The following is a 24,857-nucleotide window of genomic DNA, read 5'->3' on the forward strand; positions in this document are numbered from 1 at the left end:
CCCACTGAAGTTCAAATACAAAGAAATAATAAAGTGTAGGCAACATGTTGAAATGATAACAGAAGGGAAGGTTTTCATTAAATTCAAGCAAAGGGAAAATGTTCAAGAAAGACACCAAACCAAATAACCAAAGATCAAGAGACCATGGACTGAAAAAGCATGACTTCCTGTTACGCTTGACATGAAAAATGGCAATAATTTATCAAGTCTAGTAGTTGAGCATTCATTTTGTGATCAGAACAGTGTTGGAGCTGTGGGAAAACACACAAATGGAAGTAAAGGCTCTTCCCCTCACACCAAAAACATAGGAAGAGAGAGAAATAAGTTTAGTTAAGTGTTTAACTGGGAAAACAACTAAAAAATGTGGCCAATGCCCAGGAAGAGGAGAAGTAAGTGTGGGTTGAGATGGCTCTGGAGACTTCAGGGAGCTAAGGACCAAAGCTGAGGCTTGCAACTAAATGTTTACAAGACGAAACTGCAATGGTGAAGAAGAGAAGGAGGAGGATAAACAACTTTTCCACCTCAAGGGGCATTCCTGAGGAGAAGCAGGGGTAGGGACAAACTGCAGTTCAGGGTGTCCTCACCCTTCTAATTCTTCCTAACATTTGTTAGCACATGCCACAGTGTTAACATAAAGATTAAAGAATCTCAAGAAGTTAATAAGAAAAGGAGATGTCATAATGCAGCGACATTCGCCCTATGTGGTATGGGGGACCTGAAAGAACCTTTCAGGGCTGGCAGCATGAGAGACAAGAGGACACTTCCAAGATTTCAGTCCTAACAAGGCAATGCCAGGGAGGCACATGTTATTCCCATTACTATTCCTACACCCCCACAGACACACACATTTTAAGAAGCTGGCAAACTAAAGCTCAGACAGGCTAAGCAGTCTGTTCAGAATTTGAACCCACATATTTCCAACCCAGCAGTTCTGAAAACTTTTGGTCTTGGGATTCCTTTGCATTCTGAAAAAGTATTGAAGAATCCAAATAGCTTTATGTGAAATACACACACACACACACACACACACACACACACACACACGTACACATATATAACACAGATAGATCGATCTGTATTTTTATATATGTTTACCATATTAGACATTTATAGGGAGACAGTAATGCACAAAAATATAACAGCACACATTCCCTTAGTCATAAGAGCAATGCTGTTATCACACAACACACATCATGCAGCCTCTAGAAAACTCCACTGTACACTTTTGAGAGAATGAAAGTTTAGAAAGAAAACAATAAATTAATATTATGATGAAAATAGTGTTGACCTCCCAGATTCCCTGAGAGAATCTGAGTCTCCCAGAGGTCCAAGATCACACTGTGAAAAATGTTGTTTTAATCTCAATTCTATGCTTTACTTTTCCAAGACCAGACAGTGATGCATTCAACGAATGGCCATCAATATGCTCCTAAGATCCCTTTACTGCTTTAACTCCCACAATGTCTGCGAAGTATTCCCAAACTTGCCACCCCAAAATAAACCCTCTCTCCAAAAATGCACTGTGAGTGCTCAAGCTTCTTTGCAGGTGCTCACGTTGTATCTTCGGTCTAGAACTACCTCCTCCTCCTTTTAGAGATTTTAGCTTTCAGGGTTCTGCTGAAATGTGACCAACACTGGCCCCAGGCAGAACTGATCGCTCTCCATAAAGGGCACTTGGGTTTTACCTCCACTTCATTTTACTGCGTTCTACTGTTTCCTTGTTAGTAATATGTCTCCCTTCCCTTCCTTCATTCCACAATCCTGTAAGGAGCACCTGTCCAGCAATTATCAGCACTACGGGTAGGACCCAGATCTTCCCTTAAAGAGCAGAATCTTCCTGAGCTACTGGGGGAGTAAACTAGTTTATTAATCTCTAATTCTTCATCCTTGGCAACTGACACTTGTTCAAAACTGTGTTATTTGCTTTGTCTAATTACTCTAAAATGATAAGTTATCACTGGTTGATGGGAATGTGAGTGATATTTTCTTTGCACTTTTCTGCAATACATTTTTATAATTATAAATATAACACATACAGTGTTCATGTTTCTATAGCTTAGCAGCTAATAGGAAATGCTGAGGTATGTGATACACAGCTCTATGTGCTTTACATACATATCAATACTTATCATTATTTATGTTATTCACAGCAAGTAGAGGTGTGAATACTCAACTCAATCATATAGTGATACATCCTATATCATATACGATATGTACATTGTTCTTTGGTTGTCTATAAGTTGCATGTATGTGAGTTACCTTGGCTTTGTCTTTGTGCCCCAAATAAATCCAGATCTTCTTTGTGTCTAATTTCCTGAATTTCTTAGGGAATATTGCTCATCTTATGGCCAGGCAACAGAGGATTTTAACATCTACACACAAATTTAGCATTTTAACTTTGCAGATCTCAATTAGGAGAATGTTCTCTTGGAAACAAATACATCTTTCAGTGGCCACCAGGGAGTCAAATTAACTGGTTGCCTTCATAAAGTTCAGTAAAACATTTAGCAGGAAATGTTTTCCCGCAGATGGAATTCAAAATGAGTTGTTTTCTAAATGATTTTATTTCCTAGAATAACCAGAAAACAGTGTTTTAAATAGTGACATGACACACTACTCATTACTAACAAAGGGCTTTCCACCCCTTGCACAAAATCTCCACTAGTCATTTCTGTGTGAATGCAGAAACTTCTGCAGAAGGGAAAAGAAAGAATGGATTGAGTTACTGTTTAATTGGCTGCAAGCTGGAGACTTGCTTCTGTTTGGCTCCTGCTGTGCTGTTACCATCAGGCCTGAGGGAATCGCTGAGCAGGCTAACCTCTGATGCTGGTTGCTCCCTTCATGGCACCCACAGGCTGCCCCACACTGAGATCACTGGCTTCACTGGCTGGGCCGCGCTCTCATCCAAGAAGGGCTGTGGTCTGTGCAGCAACTCTGCTCCAGGGGAGCCCTGCTTCTTCATTGAGATGCAGGTAATGGTCCCCTAAGCCAAGGCTGCGAAGCGTCATTAAAGTGGTGGGGAGACAAACAACACTCGTGCTGCATACCAAGTGGCATCACATTTAACTGAATCATTTTATTATGAATACATTCCAGGCTGCCACTGTGAACCACTGGTGTAAAATATGCTGGCAAAATGGATCTCTGCTAATTATGTTTCATGCATATTTCAGAACTTTCCACAGGGATACAGGAAGATGGTATTCATAAAAGGGAATTTTACAAGCAGGGTCACTTGCATTCAGCTCAAGACTAGCAGATAACAAAGATTTAAGTTCGATTATCTTACAGGTTGTTTTGTTTTAGCCGGAATGCTGTAATTCCTTATAACTCTATCACTGCTCCTGGGGTCACTGGCTGAAAATGAAATCATTCTCCAAGTCCACCTGAATACGTATTATTGCAGAAAAGCATATGGCTATTAAATCATTTCTTCCCATATTTGCCTTTACTATATTTGTCTTCCATTTTACCTTAAACCGAATGAAGTAAATGAGCCTCTGGACTTGGAGATATATTAGGAGAGTGAAAGCAAAGAAAGCATCATTACCTGCTTCAGGATAGAATTGTAAAGAACACAAGTGACTGCTTTCTCATGGCTTTTCACCCTCTTGCTGGCATCACTTTTCATTGCCAACAATGCTAGCCGGTTATTAAATGAGATGAAAAGTCGTCCATGGGCTTCATCAAAGTGGAAGAGACATCTGAAGTCCTGACTTTCGGGGAAAGAACAAGCTATCCTCTGGATGGACAGCTGGTGTTGAATATCCCAGAGTCTCAAAACCTGGATGAAAGGTGATAAAATCATTTCAATATGTCAAAGATAATTCTAATTTTGTAGCCAATTTTTTTCCAGCTCACCCTCAATACCAGGCAGACAGTTGTTTCCTCCACAGTGTGATAACTGGTTCTCAATTCTGTCATAGCACCTATTATTTTGTATTTCAGTCACCTGTTTAAATATCTCCTAAATTGTAAGCTCCTCCAGGAAAGGGACTGGGTTCGCTTTCAGTCCCTGGTATAAGGCTTGGCATTTAGTATGTGTTTGTGGTGGGCAGAATAACAGTCCCCCAAAGATGTCTGTATCCTAATTGCTAGAACCTGTGAATATGTTATCTTAGGTGGCAAAAGAGATTCTGCAGATATGACTAAATTAAGGACTTTGAGATGGTGAGATTGTCCTGGATTATTTGGGTGAGTCCAATCACAAAGGTCTTTCAATGTGAAAGAGAGAGGCAGAAAAATGATTAGAGTGGTGCAATATGAGGACTCTTCCTAGTCTTGCCGGCTTTGAAGAGGGCCATGATCCAAAGAAGCTTGAAAAGACAAAGGAATGGTTTCTCCCTCAGAGCCGCCAGAAAGAATGAGACTCATGTCAAATTCTAACCTACAGAACACAAAACAAGTTTGTGCTGTTTCAAGCTACTAAGTTTGTGCTCATGTGTTATACTAGCAATAGAAAACTAATACAGTTCTCTCTCCCTCTCTCTCTGTCTATATATATATGTGTGTATACATGTATATGTATATATGTGTGTGTAGATATATGTATCTATATATGTGCATATAGCTATATACGCATATATATGTATGTATGTGTATATATGTATATATGTATTTTTGGTAAAATAAAAGAAGTGGCATTAAATGAGGTCAAGTTCATATAACCATAGATATTAAATTCTTGTTCAAACACCTTCAAGACACATAAATGACATGCATTTACCAATGGCTAGTAGAAGGCAAACACTGAATCCTTGCTCAAGAAATAGGTTGCTTTAGATTCAACAGACATTAAAAAATTGTTTTTCCTTTTCTTCTATTTTCTCATGGCTCCCTTCATTCCAAAGAAGGTGAGTCACACTAAGTGTCCCAGGAAGAAAACAGAAAGATAGCTTTGTCGTGCAAGTGTTGGTGCTATCAGTAGTGGTACAGAATTAAGAGAGGCTATTGAGGCAGTAAAAAAAAACCTCTCCAAAAGGGGATATCAAGCAAGTCATCAAGACCTTGTTTACTTTTAAAAAACATGTAGAATGTGTCTGTCGTACAAAATCTAGAAGCATCACAGGGCTTTTATTTTAACCATATCTCTGTAACCTAGGGTCAGATTTCCTGGGTTCTAATCTCAGTTCTATTCCTTACTAACAGGGGGACCTCCAGTAATTTTTTTTTCATCTGAGTTTTTAACGTAGTTTCTACCTCACCTAATGCTATGAGAATTAAATGAGAGTCTGTATCAAGCACTTAACATGATGACAAGCCTGTAATGTGTTCAGTGAATGTTCCTTATTATGTCTATTTTATTTTTTCATTGTGTAAATATTAGAACCTAAAAGCAGAAAATGTTATTTCAAATAAACTAGTCTATCCAACCTGAAAAATATTTCTAAATTATCTATAGAAGATAGTTTCTGTTTAGATGAGTCCTTATTACCCCGTAAGGCAAGCAACCTTATAGTTTTTAACCTATTTTAAATCATATATCCCTTGAAAATGATAGTTCTATCCCAACTCATCAAATGCATATACTCATATATACATAAAATTTTACATATAATTTATTTGGGTACATAGACACACCTCACAAATACACCAACAGGTCCTAGGAATCTAGAAGATAGGAATCCTTACAGTAATTATTAAATATGTTCATCCAAAGACATCTTCTTTTACCTTTTCATTCTACCTTACCCTCTTCTCACACCTGCATAAGCTTCCTCTTACCCCTTTTCTCCAGGTTAAATGATCCCAATTCCTTAACCATTTCAATATCAGTTTTCAGATCTCACTACCACTTACCATGGTGCTCGTGTATTACCATGATGGCCACTTGATTCTCTCAATGACTTTGTTTCCGCTTTCTCTCTAGGGGAGGGTCGTCATCCAGACCTTGTTTACTTTTTAAAAACCATAGTAAGATGTGTCCATTGTATAAAGTCAAATAGCACCAGAAGGCTTTTATCTCAACTCATATATTCTACTCCAGTCCCAATCCTTAGAGATGGCCTTCTTTTACTCTTTAATTCTTTCTGGGTTATGATTTTTTCCATAACACTAAATAATATAATTGTGCACACGTGTGTGTATATATGTGTGTGTAGTGTATATACTTTATATATAACTATATCTAGTGACTCAGAAAGAAGAAGAAAAATTACTTATACTCCTTTTCTCCCTTTCTCCTCTCATATCTCCCAAGTTAGCATTTTAATTTTTTTTGGCCTGTTGGGGTCATAATTTTAAATATGTTTATACGTTAATTATTGACCCATTAATTTAACACTATCTGTAAGCACCCAAAAATCTTTAAGGATCTGCTTTAAGGAAGTCACCCAGAATTGAGCCAATATTTCCACTGTGTTCTAATCATTACAGGTGCTATTATTTCTTTAAGGCAGCCTATTTTTTCGTTAGCTGATTAAGACTCTCCTTTATGCTTTTCACTTGCCTTGATGTCTTAATTGAGCAAAATTCTACATATTATTCCCATGAACAAATAACCAAGCCAGATGTCTACTCTCCTGTTTCCAAAAATACATTTTTTAATTAAGACTAAAATTTTTCCTATTTTTGATGTAGAGTTTCAAGTGATAATATCATTTGAATCCTAATTTAATTATATTGACAATTCCTCCCTGATTTCTCCACATATCCCATAGGACATTGATATGGTTAGGCTTTGTACCATTGTGTCACCACTCAAATCTCATCTTGAATTATAATTTCCAGGTGTTGAGGGAGAGACCTGGTGGGAGGTGATTGGATCATGGGGGCAGTTTTTCCCATGCTGTTCTCGTGATAGTGCATGAGTTTTTACGAGATCTGATGGTTTTGTAAGCATCTGGCATTTCCCCTGCTTGCAATTCTCTCTCCTACAGCCATGTTAAGAAGGCCCTTGATTCCCCTTCACCTTCTGCCATAATTGTATGTTCCTGAGGCCTCCTTAGCCATGTGGAACTGTAAGTCAGTTCCTCACCATTCCTTTATAAATTACCTAGTCTCAGGTAATTCTTTATAGCAGTGTGAGAATGGGCTAATACAGACATAGGCAGTGTTCGATAAATATTTTTTGAATTAAAGATTGTGGCTCACTCTGTCTATACCCAGATCATTGATGAAAAGATCAAACAGGATAGGCCCAAGAATACAACACTCCCACACAAAAAGTCTCCTTCACTTCCACATATTTATTTACCCAATTGCAGATCTCACATAATCCACAATGAAAATTTACAGGACTTTTTAAAATATCTTGCAAAATAATTATGCTTCTAGCATAGGGTAATGTCTCCATTTACTCTAACTACCAGCCCTTATAACAAACTTGAACTAGCCTAGTTAATCTCTACTTAGTAAACCACATCACCAATCCCTCTGACCCGAAAAATATGGATTCATAGAGAAAATTGGGTTTTCTTGCCAAAGATTTTTATTAAAGAACTCATTTGGGTTTTTAATCATCACTAAAAAAAAAAAAAAAGTTTAAAACATTCTGGCAGCTCTCCAGGAAATGCTTATCTTAAAAAATATATAAATTCTGTTCTAAATATAAATAGAATTGATAAGCTTTTATTTTGAATGTTAGTTATAAAATTAGACATATTTAGATCATTCTCAAATACTTACATTACTAATGATAGTCATGCCTTCATTATTCAAAATCCTGTCTTGTTCAGTACGGACCCTTCTAAGAAACAGAAACTAACTTCATGTCAGAATAATAATATAGGGTATAGTCGAGTACACATTGACAATAACTCCACAGTATTAATGAACTATAATTTCTCCAGAATCATTTTTCATTGTGTTAAGTAATTTATATTGGATTTGATATTTCACTGACATTTAGTAAAATAAATTATATGATAAATTAAAAACAGGTGAGTCATAACCTGCCTAGTCTACAACAGGTTACTTCTTGTTGTCAGGAATTAAAACTAGAAATATTTTTATCAGAATGTGCACATTCATTAATTTTTTAAATTAATGTTTACTGTTCTTCTTCCTCTGGGGAACCCTAAACTCTCTCAATTAATGATCCCACTAAGTTTACCTTCCATCTTTAATTCTCTAATTTTGCTTTCTGCTGAGAATTAAGCAACAGCATTGAAGTACAGCCATGAAAGCATAAAATGGGTGACGGTATATGACCTCCCTTATGTTCTTAATTTTTCCTACCAGTGGTTCTTAAACTTGACTTTAGAAACAACTATGATGTTCTAGAAATCTCTTATGCTTTGACCCTTTCCCAGACCGATTAAATCAGAATCTCTGAGGATGGGGCTCAGATATTAGTATTTCTTTTTAATTTTTTCCCAGGCATTTCCTTTGTATTATACCTAACTTCTCTGTTTTGTTTTAAGGTCAATAATAATCTCCTTGAAAAAGAAATCTTTCCCTCAGCTTAATTAGTAATATCGCATAGCTTGGCTTTAAACCAAATAATTGTATTCCCCTTCTTTTTTAATCAGTCTATATCCTTTTAATCATAAAAGCCCTCACATTAATTCAGTTTTATTAATCAAGTCCTTTGACAAAAATGTCATTTAAATATCTAGTCATTATTTGAGAATCCTGCGTTCTCACCTTCTTTTATATTCAAGTTGACTTCTGGAATAGAATTAAACCACAGTTCAGAAAGGAGTATGTTTAATTTCAATTTTCATTTCAGATATCCTAGAAAGGTTTTCTTTATTCTTAGTAGAAAAATAGATTCACAAACCTTTAAGCTTGAAAATTACAATGGAATACTTTTTGTAATTTGTATTATCCACAAAGTTTTATTTAAATTGATCTGTATCTATTTACATCACTATATCTGAGAACTTGTGATATCTGTCTAAACTCAGACTTACTAAATCAAGTCCATGAACGGGCATGTTTGGGAGCTCTGTATTTCATGTTCACTTTTATATTAGCAAGAATAATCACCTAAGTTTATGATTTTATATTAAGGCAAATAAATGTTGCCTTAATTAGTAATATCATATAGCTTTTCAAATAATGACATTTTCTTGCATAATCTTTATCTTCTTTTAACTGTTAACCTCTTAGCAATGCAATATTACAAGTGAATATTGTATTATTTATATACTATAGATCTAGAAATCAATGGATTGAGACTCCAGACACCCAATCCTAGTTTTCATCCGAGTCAGTTCAGGTATGTGATTTTTATCTTTCCATTTGCTCATCTTTCTGCTGAAGGGGCCTCTGCCAGCTCTGGAGTTCTGTCAAATTTGTCTACAATGTAATATCTAAATACTCTAAAATAGCAATATTTCAAACAAATTTAAAAAGGTACATTGTGAGGATTGAATCAAAGAAATGTAGGACATCACCGTGTTTTCAGTCTAGCTTTGCTGAAGAATCCCCTACTCCCACCAGAGATGGGCAGAATCACTGTTATTCACATAGGCATCACAGAGCTATAATAAATAAATAAGTAAATAAAGAAATAAAGCGTTTCTTCTGTGGTACAAATATTACGTTTATAAATGGATAACTTCATAGATATAGGTAGGGGTATAAATAGATGCGTGAATGGACAGAAAATCTATTTTCAGTGCACTTTTAAATCCAAATCAGTATTATTTACATACTAGCAACATGTTTAATTCAAAGTAGTCAGAAAATAAAACAATTTGTAATTTCCTCATAAAGGCATAAAAGTGAAGGAGAAGTAGAAAACAGACTTAGATGATTCCATTTAAAGGAGACCTGCTTGGCTTTATCAAACATTTACTAACTCCTTCATCCTGTAAGAGATAGATATAAAATAACAATAAGAAAAAAGGGAGAGTGTGTATATGCCTCCGTGTGTGTGTGTGTGTGTGTGTGTGTGTGTGTGTGTGTGTGTGTTACTAGGAGATTTTTGAGTACAGCAGTGCAGCAGCCCAGCTCACCAGGAGCAACCCACACAAATGATAGCCTACTTGCAGATAATAGGATAACAGGAATGGAGGGCATTGCTTTTCCTGAACACACATTTATGTAGTAACAATCTATTTTATTTATTTAGAGGTTAAGCCTTTCAGTAATCCACAAAAGCATAATCAGTAAATGCTTAAAGACAATTTTGTTTGACATGATGTATGCTAGCAGAACTATTCTACTGAATACCTTGGCTAACATTTTTATCTTAAAGTCATACAACAGTTCTTCCTTCAAAAAAGATTTTTGCTATTTTTTTCCCAGGACTGAAATCAAACTTAAAATACTAGTTTGAAATTAAAATCTTCTCCTCTGCCATTTATCTTTAAATTGCTACTATAACTATTGTCAGGCCTCTGAGCCCAGGCTAAGCCATCACATCCCCTGTGACCTGCATGTATACATCTGGAAGTCCTAAAGTAACTGAAGAATCACAAAAGAAGTGAAAATGGCCAGTCCCTGCCTTAACTGATGACACTCCCTTGTGAAACCCCTTCTCCTGGCTCATCCTGGCTCAAAAGCTCCCCCACTGAGCACCCCCTGCCCCTGCCTACCAGAGAAAAACCCCCTTTGACTGTAATTTTCCACTACCCACCCAAATCTTATAAAACGGTCCCACCCCTATCTCCCTTCGCTGACTGTTTTCGGACTCAGCCCGCCTGCACCCAGGTGATTAAAGATGTTTATTGTTCACACAAAGCTTGTTTGGTGGTCTCTTCACACGGACGCAAGCGAAATTTGGTGCCATGACTCGGATTGGGGGACCTCCCTTGAGAGATCAAGCCCCTGTCCTCTTGCTGTTTGCTCCATAAGAAAGATCCTCCTAAGATCTCTGGTCCTCAGACCAACCAGCCCAAGGAACATCTCACCAATTTAAAACCAGGTAAGCGGCCTCTTTACTCTCTTCTCCAACCTCTCTCACTATCTCTCAACCTCTTTCTCCTTTCAATCCTGGCACCATCCTTCAATCTCTCCCTTCTCTACATTTCAATTCCTTTCCTTTTCTGGTAGAGACAGAGGAGTAGCGTTTTATCGGTGAACTCAAAACTCCAGCGCCAGTCATGGGCTCGGGAAGACAGTCTTTCTTTGGTGTTAATCAAGGGACGCCTGCTTCATCATTCACCCACATTTCAGAGGTGTCTGATCATGCGGGAACACCTGCCTTGGTCTTTCACCCTTAGCAGCAAGCACCACTTCTCTGGGGGGCAAGCACCTCCCACCCCTTCTCTCTGTGTCTCTACTCTCTCTTTTCTCTGGGCTTGCCTCCTTCACTATGGGCAACCCTCTACCCTCCATTCCTCCCTCTTCTCCCTAAGCCTGTGTTCTCAAAAACTTAAAACCTCTTCAACTCTCACCTCACCTAAAACCTAAATGCCATTTTTTCTTCTGCAACACTGCTTGGCCCCAATACAAACTTGACAATGGCTCTAAATGGCCGGAAAATGGCACTTTCGATTTCTCCATCCTACAAGACCTAGGTAATTTTTGTCAAAAAATGGGCAACTGGTCTGAGGTGCCTTACATTCAGGCATTTCCCACACTTCGTTCCCTCCCTAGTCTCTGTTCCCAATGCGATTCCTCCCCAATCCTCCTTCTTTCCCTCCCGCCTGTCCCCTCAGTCCCAATCCCAAGCGTCGCGGAGACTTTCCAATCTTCCTTTTCTACAGACCCATCTGACCTCTACCCTCCTCCCCAGGCTGCTCCTTGCCAGGCCAAGGCAGGTCCCAATTCTTCCTCAGCCTCCGCCCCCCCACCCTATAATCTTTTTATCACCTCCCCTCCTCACACCCCCTCTGTCCGGCTTACAGTTTCCCTCCACGACTAGCCCTCCCCCACCTGCCCAGCAATTTCCTCTTAAAAAGGTGTCTGGAGCTAAAGGCATAGTCAAGGTTAATGCTCCTTTTTTCTTTATTCGACCTCTCCCAAATCAGTTAGTGTTTAGGCTCTTTTTCGTCAAATATAAAAACTCACCTGGCCAGCAATTTCCTCTTAAAGAGGTGGCTGGAGCTGAAGGCATAGCCAAAGTTAATGCTCCTTTTTCTTTATCAGACCTCTGCCAAATCAGTTAGCGTTTAGGCTCTTTTTCATCAAATATAAAAACTCAACCCAGTTCATGGCCCATTTGGCAACAACACTTAGACGCTTTACCGCCCTAGACCCAGAGAGGCCAGAAGGCCATCTAATCCTCAATATGTATTTTATCACCCAGTCAGCTCCTGACACTAGAAAAAAGCTCCAAAAATTAGATTTCGGCCCTTGAGCCCCATAACAGGACTTAATTAACCCCGCCTTCAAGGTGTACAATAATAGAGTAGAGGCAGCCAGGTAGCAACATATTTCTGAGTTGCAATTCCTTGCCTCCATTGTGAGAGAAACCCCAGGACATCTCCAGCACACAAGCACTTCAACACACCTAAGCCACAGTGGTCAGGTTTTCCTTCAGGACCTCCTCCCCTAGGATCTTACTTCAAGTGCCGGAAATCTGGCCACTAGGTCAAGGAATGCCCAGAGCCCAGGATTCCTCCTAAGCCATGTCCCATCTGTGCGGGACCCCACTGGAAATTAGACTGTCCAACTTGCCCAAGGCTCTGACTGACTCCTTCCCAGATCTTCTAGGCTTAGCAGCTGAAGACTGACTCAGCCCAAATGCCTCAGAAGCTTCCTGGACCATCACAGACGCTTTAGGTAACTCTTACGGTAGAGGGTAAGTCTGTCCCCTTCTTAATCAATATGGAGGCTACCTACACCACATTACCTTCTTTTCAAGGGCCTGTTTCCCTTGCCTCCATAACTGCTGTGGTATTGATGGCCAGGCTTCTAAACCTCTTAAAACTCCCCAGCTCTCGTGCCAACTTGGACAACATTCTTTTATACACTCCTTTTTAGTTATCCCCACCTGCCCAGCTCCCTTATTAGGTTAAGACATTTTAACATTATCTGCTTCCCTGACTATTCCTGGACTATAGCCACGTCTCATTGCATCCCTTCTTTCCAACCCAAAGTTTCCTTTGCATCTTCCTCTCGTATCCCCCGACCTTAACCTGCAAGTGTGGGACATCTCTACACCCTCCCTGGCAACCGATAACATGCCCATTACTATCCCATTAAAACCTAATCACCCTTACCCCGCTCAACGCAAATATCCCATCCCACAACAGGCTTTAAAGGGATTAAAGCCTGTTATCACTTGCCTGCTACAGCATGGGTTTCTAAAATCTATAAACTCTCCTTACAATTCCCGCATTTCACCTGTCCAAAAACTGGACAAGTCTTACAGGTTAGTTCAGGATCTGTGCCTTATCAACCAAATTGTTTTGCCTATCCACCCTGTAGTGCCCAACCCGTTCATTCTTTTGTCCTCAATACCTTCCTCCACAACTCACTATTCTGTTCTTGATCTTAAAGATGCTTTTTTCACTATTCCCCTGCACCCCTCATCCCAGCCTCTCTTTGCTTTTACCTGGACTGACCCTGACGCCCATCAGTCCCAGCAACTTACCTGGGCTGTGCTGCTGCAAGCCTTCAGGGACAGCCCTTATTACTTCAGCCAAGCTCTTTCTCATGATTTACTTTCTTTCCACTCCTCCACTTCTCATCTTATTCAATATATTGATGACCTTCTACTTCGTAGCCCCTCCTTTGAATCTTCCCAACAAGACACCCTCCTGCTCCTTCAACATTTATTCTCTAAATGATATTGGGTATCCCTCTCCAAAGCTCAAATTTATTCTCCATCCATTACCTACCTAGGCATAATTCTTCATAAAAACACACATGGTCTCCTTGCTGATCCTGTCCGATTGATCTCTCAAACCCCAACACCTTCTACAAAACGACAAATCCTTTCCTTCCTAGGCATGGTTGGGTACTTTTACCTTTGGATACCTGGTTTTGCCATCCTAACAAAACCATTATATAAACTCACAAAAGGAAATCTAGCTAACCCCATAGATCCTAAATCCTTTCCCCACTCCTCTTTTTGTTCCTTGAAGACAACTTTAGAGACTGCTCCCACACTAGTTCTCCCTGACTCATCTCAACCCTTTTCATTACACACAGCTGAAGTGCAGGGTTGCGCAATCGGAATTCTTATACAAGGACCGGGACCGTGCCCGGTAGCCTTTTCATCCAAACAACTTGACCTTACTGTTTTAGGCTGGCCATCATGTCTCCGTGCAGTGGCTGCTGCCACCCTAATACTTTTAGAGGCCCTCAAAATCACAAACTATGCTCAACTCACTCTCTACAGCTCTCATAACTTCCAAAATCTATTTTCTTCCTCACACCTGATGCATATGCTTTCTGCTCCCCAGCTCCTTCAGCTATACTCACCCTTTGTTGAGTCTCCCACAATTACCATTGTTCCTGGCCCGGACTTCAATCTGGCCTCCCACATTATTCCGGATACCACACCCGACCCCCATGACTGTGTCTCTGTGATCCACCTGACATTCACTCCATTTCCCCATATTTCCTTCTTTCCTGATCCTCACCCTGATCACATTTGGTTTATTGATGGCAGTTTCACCAGGCCTAATCACCACTCACCAGCAAAGGCAGGCTATGCTATAGTATCTTCCACACCTATCATTGAGGCTACCACTCTGCACCACTACCTCTGCCCCACTGCCTCCACCACCTCTCAGCAAGCCCAGCTCATTGCCTTAACTCAAACCCTCGCTCTCGCAAATGGACTACATGTCAATATTTAGGATCTACACTCTACATATGCCTTCCATATCCTGCACCACCATGCTGTTGTATTGGCAGAAAGAAATGTCCTCACTATGCAAGAGTCCTCCATCATTAATGCCTCTTTAATAAAAATGCTTCTCAAGGCCACTTTACTTCCAAAGGAAGCTGGAGTCATTCACGCAAGGGCAATCAAAAGGCATCAGATGCCATCACTCAGGACAACACTTATGCTGATAAGGTAGCTAAAAAAGCAGCTAGCATTCCAACTTCTATCCCTCACGGCAGTTTTTCTCCTTCTCATCTGGCCACTCCTACTTACTCCTCCACTGAAACTTCCACCTATCAGTCTCTTTCCACACAAGGCAAATGGTTCTTGGACCAACGAAAATATCTCCTTCCAGCCTCACAGGCCCATTCTTTTCTGTCATCATTTCATAACCTCTTCCATGTAGGTTACAAACCTCTAGCCCACCTCTTAGAACCTCTCATTTCCTTTCCATCGTGGAAATCTATACTTAAGGAAATCACTCTCAGTGTTCCATCTGCTATTCTACTACCCCTCAGGGATTGTTCAGGCCCCCTCCCTTCCCTACGCATCAAGTTCGGGGATTCACCCATGCCCAGGACTAGCAAATTAATTTTACTCACATGCCCCGAGTCAGGAAACTAAAATACTTCTTGGTCTAGGTAGACACTTTGACTGGATGGGTAGAGGCCTTTCCCAAAGTATCTGAGAAGGCCACCATGGTCATTTCTTCCCTTCTGTCAGACATAATTCCTTGGTTTGGCCTTCCCACCTCTATACAGTCCGATAACGGACTGGCCTTTACTAGTCAAATCACCCAAGCAGTTTCTCAGAGTCTTGGTATTCAGTAGCGCCTGGTTTTACCTCAAACTGCCACACTTAAGTCTCTCTTTAAGTGGATAGAAGATCTTAAGTGATAGAGCACACTCCAATACGTTCACCCTGATGAAGTCCTATTCTTTACTTTTATACTTACTCTTATTCTCGTTCCTGTTCTTATGCCAACCTCTACCTCTCCCCAGCTATCTCCACCACACTATCAATCTCAGTCACTCTCTCCTAGCCATTTCTAATCCTTCTTTAACAAACAATTGCTAGCTTGGTATTTCTCTTTCCTCCAAAATTGCCGAGGCCTCGACTTACTCACTGCTTAAAAAAAAAAAAAAAAAAGGACTCTGCGTATTTTTAAATGAAGAGTGTTGTTTTTACCTAAATCAATCTGGCCTGGTATATGACAACATAAAAAAACTCAAGGATACAGCCTAAACTTGCCAACCAAGCAAGTAATTATGCTGAACCCCCTTGGGCACTCTTTAATGGGATGTCCTGGGTCCTCCCAATTCTTAGTCCTTTAACATCTGTTTTACTCCTTCTCTTATTCAGACCTTGCGTCTTCTGTTTAGTTTCTCAATTCATCCAAAACCATTTCCAGGCCATCACCAATCATTCTATATGACAAATGCTCCTTTTAACAACCCCACAATATCACCTCTTACCACAAAATTCTCCTTCAACTTGACTCCTCCCACTCTAAGTTCCCATGCCACCCCTAATCCCACTTGAAGCAGCCCTGAGAAACATCGCCCATTATCTTTCCACACCACCCCCCAAAATGTTCACCTTCCCAACACTTCAACACAATTTTGTTTTATTTTTCTTATTAATATAAGAAGACAGGAATGTCAGGCCTCTGAGCCCAAGCTAAGCCATCATATCCCCTGTGACCTGCATGTATACATGTAGATGGCCTGAAGTAATTGAAGAATCACAAAAGAAGTGAAAATGGCATGTTCTTGCCTTAACTGATGACATTCCACCACAAAAGAAGTGAAAATGGCTGGTCTCTGCCTTAACTGATGACACTACCTTGTGAAATTCCTTCTCCTGGCTCATCCTGGCTCAAAAACTCCCCCACTGAACACCTTGTGACCCCTGCCCCTGCCCACCAGAGAACAACACCCTTTGACTATAATTTTCCACTACCCACCTAAATCTTATAAAACGGCCCTACCCTCATCTCCCTTCGCTGTCTCTCTTTTCGGACTCAGTCCGCCTGCACTCAGGTGATTAGAAAGCTTTATTGCTCACACAAAGGCTGTTTTGTGGTCTCTTCACAGGGACACGAGTGAAAACCATTATCTTCTATTTTTTTAGTTCTCTTCAACAGAAATGAGAGAAGACACACAGCTCTAAGACTCGAATTTCCATTATGTGTCTGTTTATTTTTTCATTGACCTTAAAAGAGGCAAAACGTTTTCTAACAACTCTGAATTGTTGGGCAGAAATCTCATTGATTTCCCAGTTCAAATTTGCAATAGGCTGGGCACAGTAGCTCACGCCTGTAATACCAGCACTGTAGGAGGCCGAGGCAGGCAGACCACTTGAGGTCAGGAGTTGACCTTCCTGGCCAACATGGTGAAATCACGTCTCTACTAAAACTACAAAAAAGTAGCTGGGCATGATGGTGCAGGCCTGTAATCCCAGCTACATGGGAGGCTGAGGCAGGAGAATTGCTTGAGCCTGAGAAGCAGAGGTTGAAGTGAGCCAAGGTCACTGCACTCCAGCCTGGGCAACAAAGCGAGACTTCGTCTCAAAACAAACACACACACACACACACACACACACACACACACACACACACACACCACAGAGAGAGAGAGAGAGAAACAAATTTACAATAAATTTAAATAATGCCAACATTTCGTTTAAGGTGTGTTCCTTTTTTAGGACAGAAGTTCATTTGGAGAATTTTTTTTTTTTTTTTTTTTTTTTTTGAAGTGGAGTCTCGCTCTGTCACCCAGGCTGGAGTGCAGTGGCCAGATCTCAGCTCACTGCAAGCTCTGCCTTCCGGGTTTATGCCATTCTCCTGCCTCAGCCTCTGGAGTAGCTGGGACTATAGACGCCCGCCACCTCGCCCGGCTAGTTTTTTGTATTTTTTAGTAGAGACGGGGTTTCACCGTGTTAGCCAGGATGGTCTCGATCTCCTGACCTCGTGATCTGCCCGTCTCGGCCTCCCAAAGTGCTGGGATTACAGGCTTGAGCCACTGTGCCCAGCCCATTTGGAGAATTTATAAATCTCAGGATTCTTTGCAATTATCATTATTCACATAAAATTAAAATCTTAACAGAATTTTTCTTTGCCTTTAAAATGTCTTTTAACTTTCAAAGATGACGGCTCCTCTTTTAATTTACAAATTAAAACACTTTAAATTTTAAAATTCTTTTTTTACTCAATACTTGTACTAACAACTTAAAAAAAATCAAAAGCAGCTACAACATGAGAATTCTGATTCAATTATCATTAAAAACTAGGTTTTTGTAAGGGGTTTTCCTGCTTCAAAGAAATACAGTTCTGAATAAAACATAATTTTTGGCTGGCTGTGGTGGCCACATCTGGAATCAGCACTTTGAGAGACTGAGGTGGGAAAAATCGTTTGATGCCAGGAATTTGAGACCAGCCTGGACAACATACAAAGACCCTGTCTCTATTTAAAACACACACACACACACACACACACACACACACACACACACATAAAACATACTTTCTGTTGCCTTGCTGGACCTTCCGGAAGTAAGAAGCATTTCCATGGGTCCAAAAACAAAACAAGGGAAAAAGAAACAAACTTAAAATGGGGACAGTAACGGTAGACATAAAGGAAAGAACTACAACCAGAAGCCTAAGCCTTGGTCCTCCAGCAAGATATAGCCATTGCAGTGAGACTCTTAAACTGGGCAACTGAGATGTAGCATGTAGTAGCCTCAAGACAGTAGTTTTGCACATTTATACCCTACAGAAACAAACACAAATCTTCTCTGGAAGAAAGCATCTTCAGTTTAGTTCCTCAGAATAACTATACATTAGTAACAGTAAAAAATGAGGGAACAAGAAAGATAACCAAACATAAAAGGAAACAAGTCACTATGAGGAAGAATCACCAGAATAGCAAATATTCAAATTAAGAACACAAAGAACTCCAGATATTCTCATTATAAGCAAGAATGTAAAATAATTAGGTGTAACATTAAAGAGTTAAAAGTCAGGATCCCCTAAATGAACAAGCAACAAGAGACTATCCAAAATTACAAGAGAGTTCAAAAAAACCTTTTAGAAAAAAGTTAGTTGAAATTAAAACCCAATGTATGAGTAATATAGAAAGTGGCCTCCTCTCCATTAGAAACAATCTCAAGAAAGTCAAGAATATGATAAGAATGCCTCCTAAAATACAGAGAAACAAATCTGAACATAGAATGGGATGTAAATTAAAGCATGCAATTTTTACGGAATTTAGTGAAGACTGAATAAACAGAGAAATACTGAGAGCTCTTTCTCAATGTTTTAAAGATGTCAAGCATTACCAAACTCAATGAAATTTCAATCCAAATACTGATAGGGCTTTTCATGGGAATGGGACATTGGTATTGATCCTAAAATTTACTTGGAAGGATAGTATGTCAGAGGATAGTTCAAATGGAAAAAGAAAAACAATAAGTAGGAATTACCCTACCTGGCATCAAAATACACAATAAAGATAGAATGGTTAAACCATGGTATAATAGTATAGGAAAAGATAAGTAAATTAATGGAAAGAATAAAGCATATACAAACAAATTCATGTATATATAGTAATTCAGATGATGATAACAATGGCATTTCAAACCAGTAGGAGAGACAGATTATTCAAAAAATAACCTTAGGCAACCATTTGTAGAAAAAAACTACACAAAAATGAACTATAAAGTTAAATGCAAAAAAAAATCAACAATAGAAAAAGTATTAGCAGAAAATAAAGAATATTTTTATAATAACTTACAAATAGGAGATGTGGAAGATATTTTGTGTCTAAGCTAGACACAAAATTTAAAGCCATAAAGAAAACCATTCCTTAGACTCATTTTTTAAAGTCTTGACTTTTTCTTGATTGAAATAGCTTAAAATTTTTTGTTGTCTTTTCTTGTTATACACATTGCAAATATTTTGCCTCTTTAAAGCATAAATTGTCAAACTTTGTTTTTTTCATTTAAAAGTTTTAAATATGTATAAAATTGAGTCTAAGAAATAGTTTCCTTAGATAAATGGCATGATCAAATATTGCATCAATAAATGCAATAATCAATAAATATAAATGGCCAATAAATATTTGTAAAAGAAATTCACCCTAGTTTTTGTTCATCAGGTTCACACACAAAAATGAACCCATTTTCACTGTTGACAAGAGTATGGGAAAACAAGCACTTTCCTATACTTCTGATGAGCATGCCTATGGGTACATTTCTTCACTGTAATAGGCAATATTTATGGAAAGCCTTTGAGATCTAATAGTAGCATAACTTCTAGAAACTTATTACAAAAAAAAAAAACCGTAAGAGGTCTTAAAGGGGTGTGTGTGTGTGCACGCGTGTGTGTGTGTGTGTGCGCGCGTGTGTGTGTGTGTATCATGGCTAACAAAGGTAAAAAACTTAGAAACAATATTTCTTTTAATCAATAAGTGATTAAGTAGTTAAATTATGGCCATCCATACCATGAATTATTATATAGCCAAAAAATGCAGATATATGTATATCTATGTGTCTATCTATAAAGATCTTCAAGCGATACCGTTTAGGAAAAAGCAAATTGTGAAAAATATGTGTCATATGATACCATTTACATAAAAACTAATAATAAATACTACCCTGTATTTGTTCACACTCATAGGATAATATATAATAACATATTAAAGTTGTATTTTATTATAATGATATTATAATACATTATTAAGTATAACATATTAAGTATATAGCAAAACAATATAAGAAGATATACATCAAGGGTGGTTAATAGCTATTCCTTGGGAAAGAAATTGATTTGAAGGTGAAATGATCATAAGGAATATTTACTTTTTGCACTACATGCTTCCTCATCATTTGTAATTTTTATAGGATGGCATTAATCCATTTACTGGTGTACTTTAAATGAAAATGCTTGGTTTCTGGATGGATAGATGGAAGTCGGGGTGGGGAACAGTGTGGAAAAAAGAAAAGAAGACAAATGGGTAAGATGTAGTCATTCCACACAAAAGTCTGATTATATTCTTACCAACCATAGGTCTACAATATAGAAGCCAGGCTCTGAGAAAAAGCAGAACCTCAAACAAAGGATAAAGTCACAGACTGATTTGCTTCCTCTGACCAAATCAGGATTAGTGGCCTAGGGGAGAATAGTTAGGAGTAATGAAAAAACTGAATTAGGCTCACAGGCTGAATGTCAATCTCCAGCAGAGAGGTTTGACATAGGCTTTGAAAATCTTTTTTACTCCGCATGGTGGTTCCTCTCCAAATGACCAAGTTACTTGCCCTCAGCAGGGCCTCAGCGCCAGTGACTGCCATCTCAAGATAATCAGTTTAGGAGTTCAAAGCAAAATACAACTGAACTCTTTAATCATCACTGGAAAGTAGCAATAGAGAAGATTTCCAAAAAAGAAATGAAGTTTCAGATCATTTTTGCAGAAAATTTTGTAGATCTAAATTGCTTTGTCTACAGATCTTCTAATTCAGCAATTCATTGACCAAAACATGTTTCAATCAAAAGCTCTTGAAAACATAAATGTGTTTTCATTTTTTCTAACTTAGCCCCAGTCCTATAAAATATCCACAAGAATTTGATGGCAGTAAAGCAGAGGTTTGCCCTGGTGGCGGAATGCATTGTTGTTTGTTGTAAGGACATAAAGACTGAGATCATGGTGCATTTATTAAAGTGAAATAGGTTTAGACTAACAGAAAGACAGCATGACAAGCTTCATTATAACATAATGCAAACAAAACAAAAATAGAAAGATAAACTGTTTTTAGAAGAGGCCAGGTAGTCTCAGCATTGATGATGGCTGTACATAATCAACTGTGACTCTAAAGACATTTTTTCACTTGCTTTTACATTATAAAACCTCTCATAGAAGTCTGTAATGATAAAATATCTGATACTTGTTTCATATATATATTTGATAAAGATTCTCTCATTTAACTACAAGTTATTGGGGACCTGGTAGATATATGGCATAATTCCAGAAAGACATTGCCCCTAACCTGATGAATCCTATCATTTAGTTGATAATTATATGATTTCATATATTGTATAAAACATGTATTTAATACATTAATATTTTCTAGGTCTTGGGAAACACAAAAATAAATTCAGCCAATAATTTTTACCTTCAAGCAATCAGAATCTAATGAAAAACAAAATATACATATACAATGCTCTGGTATCCAAGTCAGATTGTGTTAAATTCAATAATGGAAATGAAACAAAGTGCTAAAAGATCTCAAAAAGTAGGCCAGCTAAATCTAACTCAGGCATCATAAAAGGTTTCACTCAAGTTTCTTTGGTACTTTAGACTCAAAGTAATATGTCTTCACTTCAAGCTGTCAACATGTAACTATTGAATAAGCACTACAAGGTGCCAAGCACTGTGATAAATACCAAGAATACAAGCTGAAAAGACACCGAACTTTTTTGTTCATTTTTTCTTTTTTGAGACAGGGTCCCTCTCTGTCACCCAGGCTGGAGTGCAATGGTATGATCATGCCTGACTGCAGCCTCAACCTACCAGGCTCAGATGATTGTCTTACCTCAGTCTTTCTGGTAGCTGGGACTACAGGTGTGCACAGCTATGCCCACTAATTTTTGTATTTTTTGTAGAGATGGGTTTTTTCCATGTTGCCCAGGCTGATCTTGAATTCCTGGGCTTGAGTGATCCACCCACCTCGGCTTCCTACAGTGCTGGGATTACAAGCGTGAGGTACCACGGCAGCCCTCTTTTTATTTTTTCTAATTAATTTATTTTTATTTTGGTGGATACAGAGTAGGTGTATATATTTATTGATTACATGAGATATTCTGATACAGATATGCACTGCATAATAATCACATCAGGGTAAATGGAGTAGCTATCACCTCAAGCATTTATCCTGTGTGTTATAAGCAATCCAGTTATATTATTTTAAATATTGTAAATGTACAATTAAACTATTTTTGACTATAGTCACTCTGTTGTGCTAGCAAACACTAGGTCCTCTTAATTCTTTCTATTTTTTGTACTCATTAACCATACTCACTTCCTCTCCAACCTCCCCCACCACTACCTTTCCCAGCCTCTAATAACCATTCTTCTATCTCCATCAGTTCAATTGTTTTAATTTTTAGCTCCCGCAAATAAGTGAGAACACTTAAAGTTTTCCTTCTCTAACAGGCTTATTTCACTCAGCATAATGACCTCCAGTTCCAACCATGTTATTGCAAATGACAGGATCTCACTCTTTTTTATGACTGAATAGTACCCTACTGTTTATAAATACCACATTTTCTTAATCCATTTATCTTCTGATGGACATTGGGGTTGCTTCCTAATTTTGGTTATTGTTAACAGTGCTACAGTAAACATGGAAGAGCAGATATCCATACAATATACTGATTTCTTTTCTTTGGAGTATATACCTAGCAGTGGGAATGCTGGATCATATGGCATCTCAATTTTTAGGTCTATTATAGTGGTTTTACCAATTTACATTCCTACCAACAGTGCGTGAGAGTACCCTTTTATCCACATCCTCACCAGCATTTGTTATTGCCTGTCTTTTGGATATAAGCCATTTTTAACTGGGGTGACATGATATCTCATTGTAATTTTGATTTGCATTTCTCTGATAATAAATAATGTTGAGCACCTTTTCATATGCCTGTTTGCCATTTGTCTTCTTTTGAGAAATGTCTGTTCAGGTATTTAGCCCACTTTTAATCAGATGATTAGATTTTTTTTCCTAGAGTTGTTTGAGCTCCTTGTACATTCTTGTTATTAATCCCTTGTCGGATGGATAGTTTGTAAATATTTTCTCCCATTCTGTGGGTTCTCTCTTCACTTTACTGATTGTATACTTTGCTGTGCAGAAGCATTTTAACTTAATGTGATCCCACTGGTCCATTTTTTTCTTTGGTTGCCTTTGCTTTTGGGGTATTGCTCAAGAAATTTTTGCCTAGTCCAATATGCTGGAGAGTTTCCCCAATGTTTTTATTTAGCAGATTCATAGTTTGAGGTATTAGTTTTAAATATATAATCAATTTGGATTTAATTTTTGTAAATGACAAGCTTTAGGTGTCTAATTTTATCTTCTGCATATATTCAATTTACCCAGCACTATTTATTGAAGAAACTGTCTTTTCCTCAATATATGTTCTTAGCACCACTGTCTAAAATGAATTCACTGTAGATCGATGAATTTATTTCTGGGTTCTCCATTCTATTCCACTGGTCTATGTGTTTGTTTTTATGCCAATGTCATGCATTTTGGTTATTACAGCTCCACAGTATAACTTGAAGTCAGTTAGTGTGATTCCTTCACTTTTGTTCTGTTTGCTTAGGATAGCCTTGGCTATTCTGGGTTTTCTGTGATTCTACATAAATTTTAGGATTGTTTTTTCTATTTCTGTGAAGAATGTCATTGGTATTTTGATAGGGATTGCATTAAATCTGTAGATTGCTTTTGGCAATATGGATATTTTAACAATATTTATTCTTCTAAACCATGAACATGTAATATCTTTCCATTTTTGTAGCTTCTTCAATGTCTTGTATTAATGTTTTATACTTTTCATCATACAAGTCCTTCACTTTTTTGGTTAAGTTTATTCCTAGATATTTAATTTTATTTGTAGCTATTCTAAGTGGGATTACTTTATTGATTTTCAGAATGTTTGTTGTTGGCATGTAGAAATGCAACTGATTATGTTGATTTTGTATCCTGCAACTTTACTGAATTTGCTTACCATTCTAATGTTCTTTGGTGGAGTAGTTTTTCCAAACACAAGATTTTATTATCTGCAAATAAGGATAATGTGACTTCTTCTTTTCCAATTTGGATGCCCTTTTTATATTTCTCTTGTCTGATTATTCTAGCTAGGACTTACAGTACTATATTGAATAACATAGTGGGCATTCTTGTGTTCCAGATCTTAGGTGGGAGGCTTTCAGCTTTCTCCCATTTCAATATGATACTAGCTGTTGGTCTTTTATATATGGCTTTTATTATGTTGAGTTATGTTTCTTCTAAATTAAAACCTTTTGAGTCTTTTAAATCATGAAGAGATGTTGAATTTTATCAAATGCTTTTTCAGCATCAATTGAAATGATTATTTAGTTTTTGTCCTTCATTCCATTGACATCATGTATCA

General features: G+C 38.2%; 1 protein-coding gene across 1 annotated transcript in view; it reads right to left on the minus strand.

The window, feature by feature from the left end:
• The window catches only part of WDR49 (WD repeat domain 49), a 187,867-nt gene that overhangs the window by 94,906 nt on the left and 68,104 nt on the right, over positions 1-24,857 (minus strand). Inside the window, 1 exon segment of the mRNA XM_045386671.2 lies at positions 3,551-3,784. Coding sequence (XP_045242606.2) covers positions 3,551-3,784 — 234 coding nt within the window.

This window comes from Macaca fascicularis, chromosome 2 (assembly GCF_037993035.2).
Source record: "Macaca fascicularis isolate 582-1 chromosome 2, T2T-MFA8v1.1".
Lineage (NCBI taxonomy): Eukaryota > Metazoa > Chordata > Mammalia > Primates > Cercopithecidae > Macaca > Macaca fascicularis.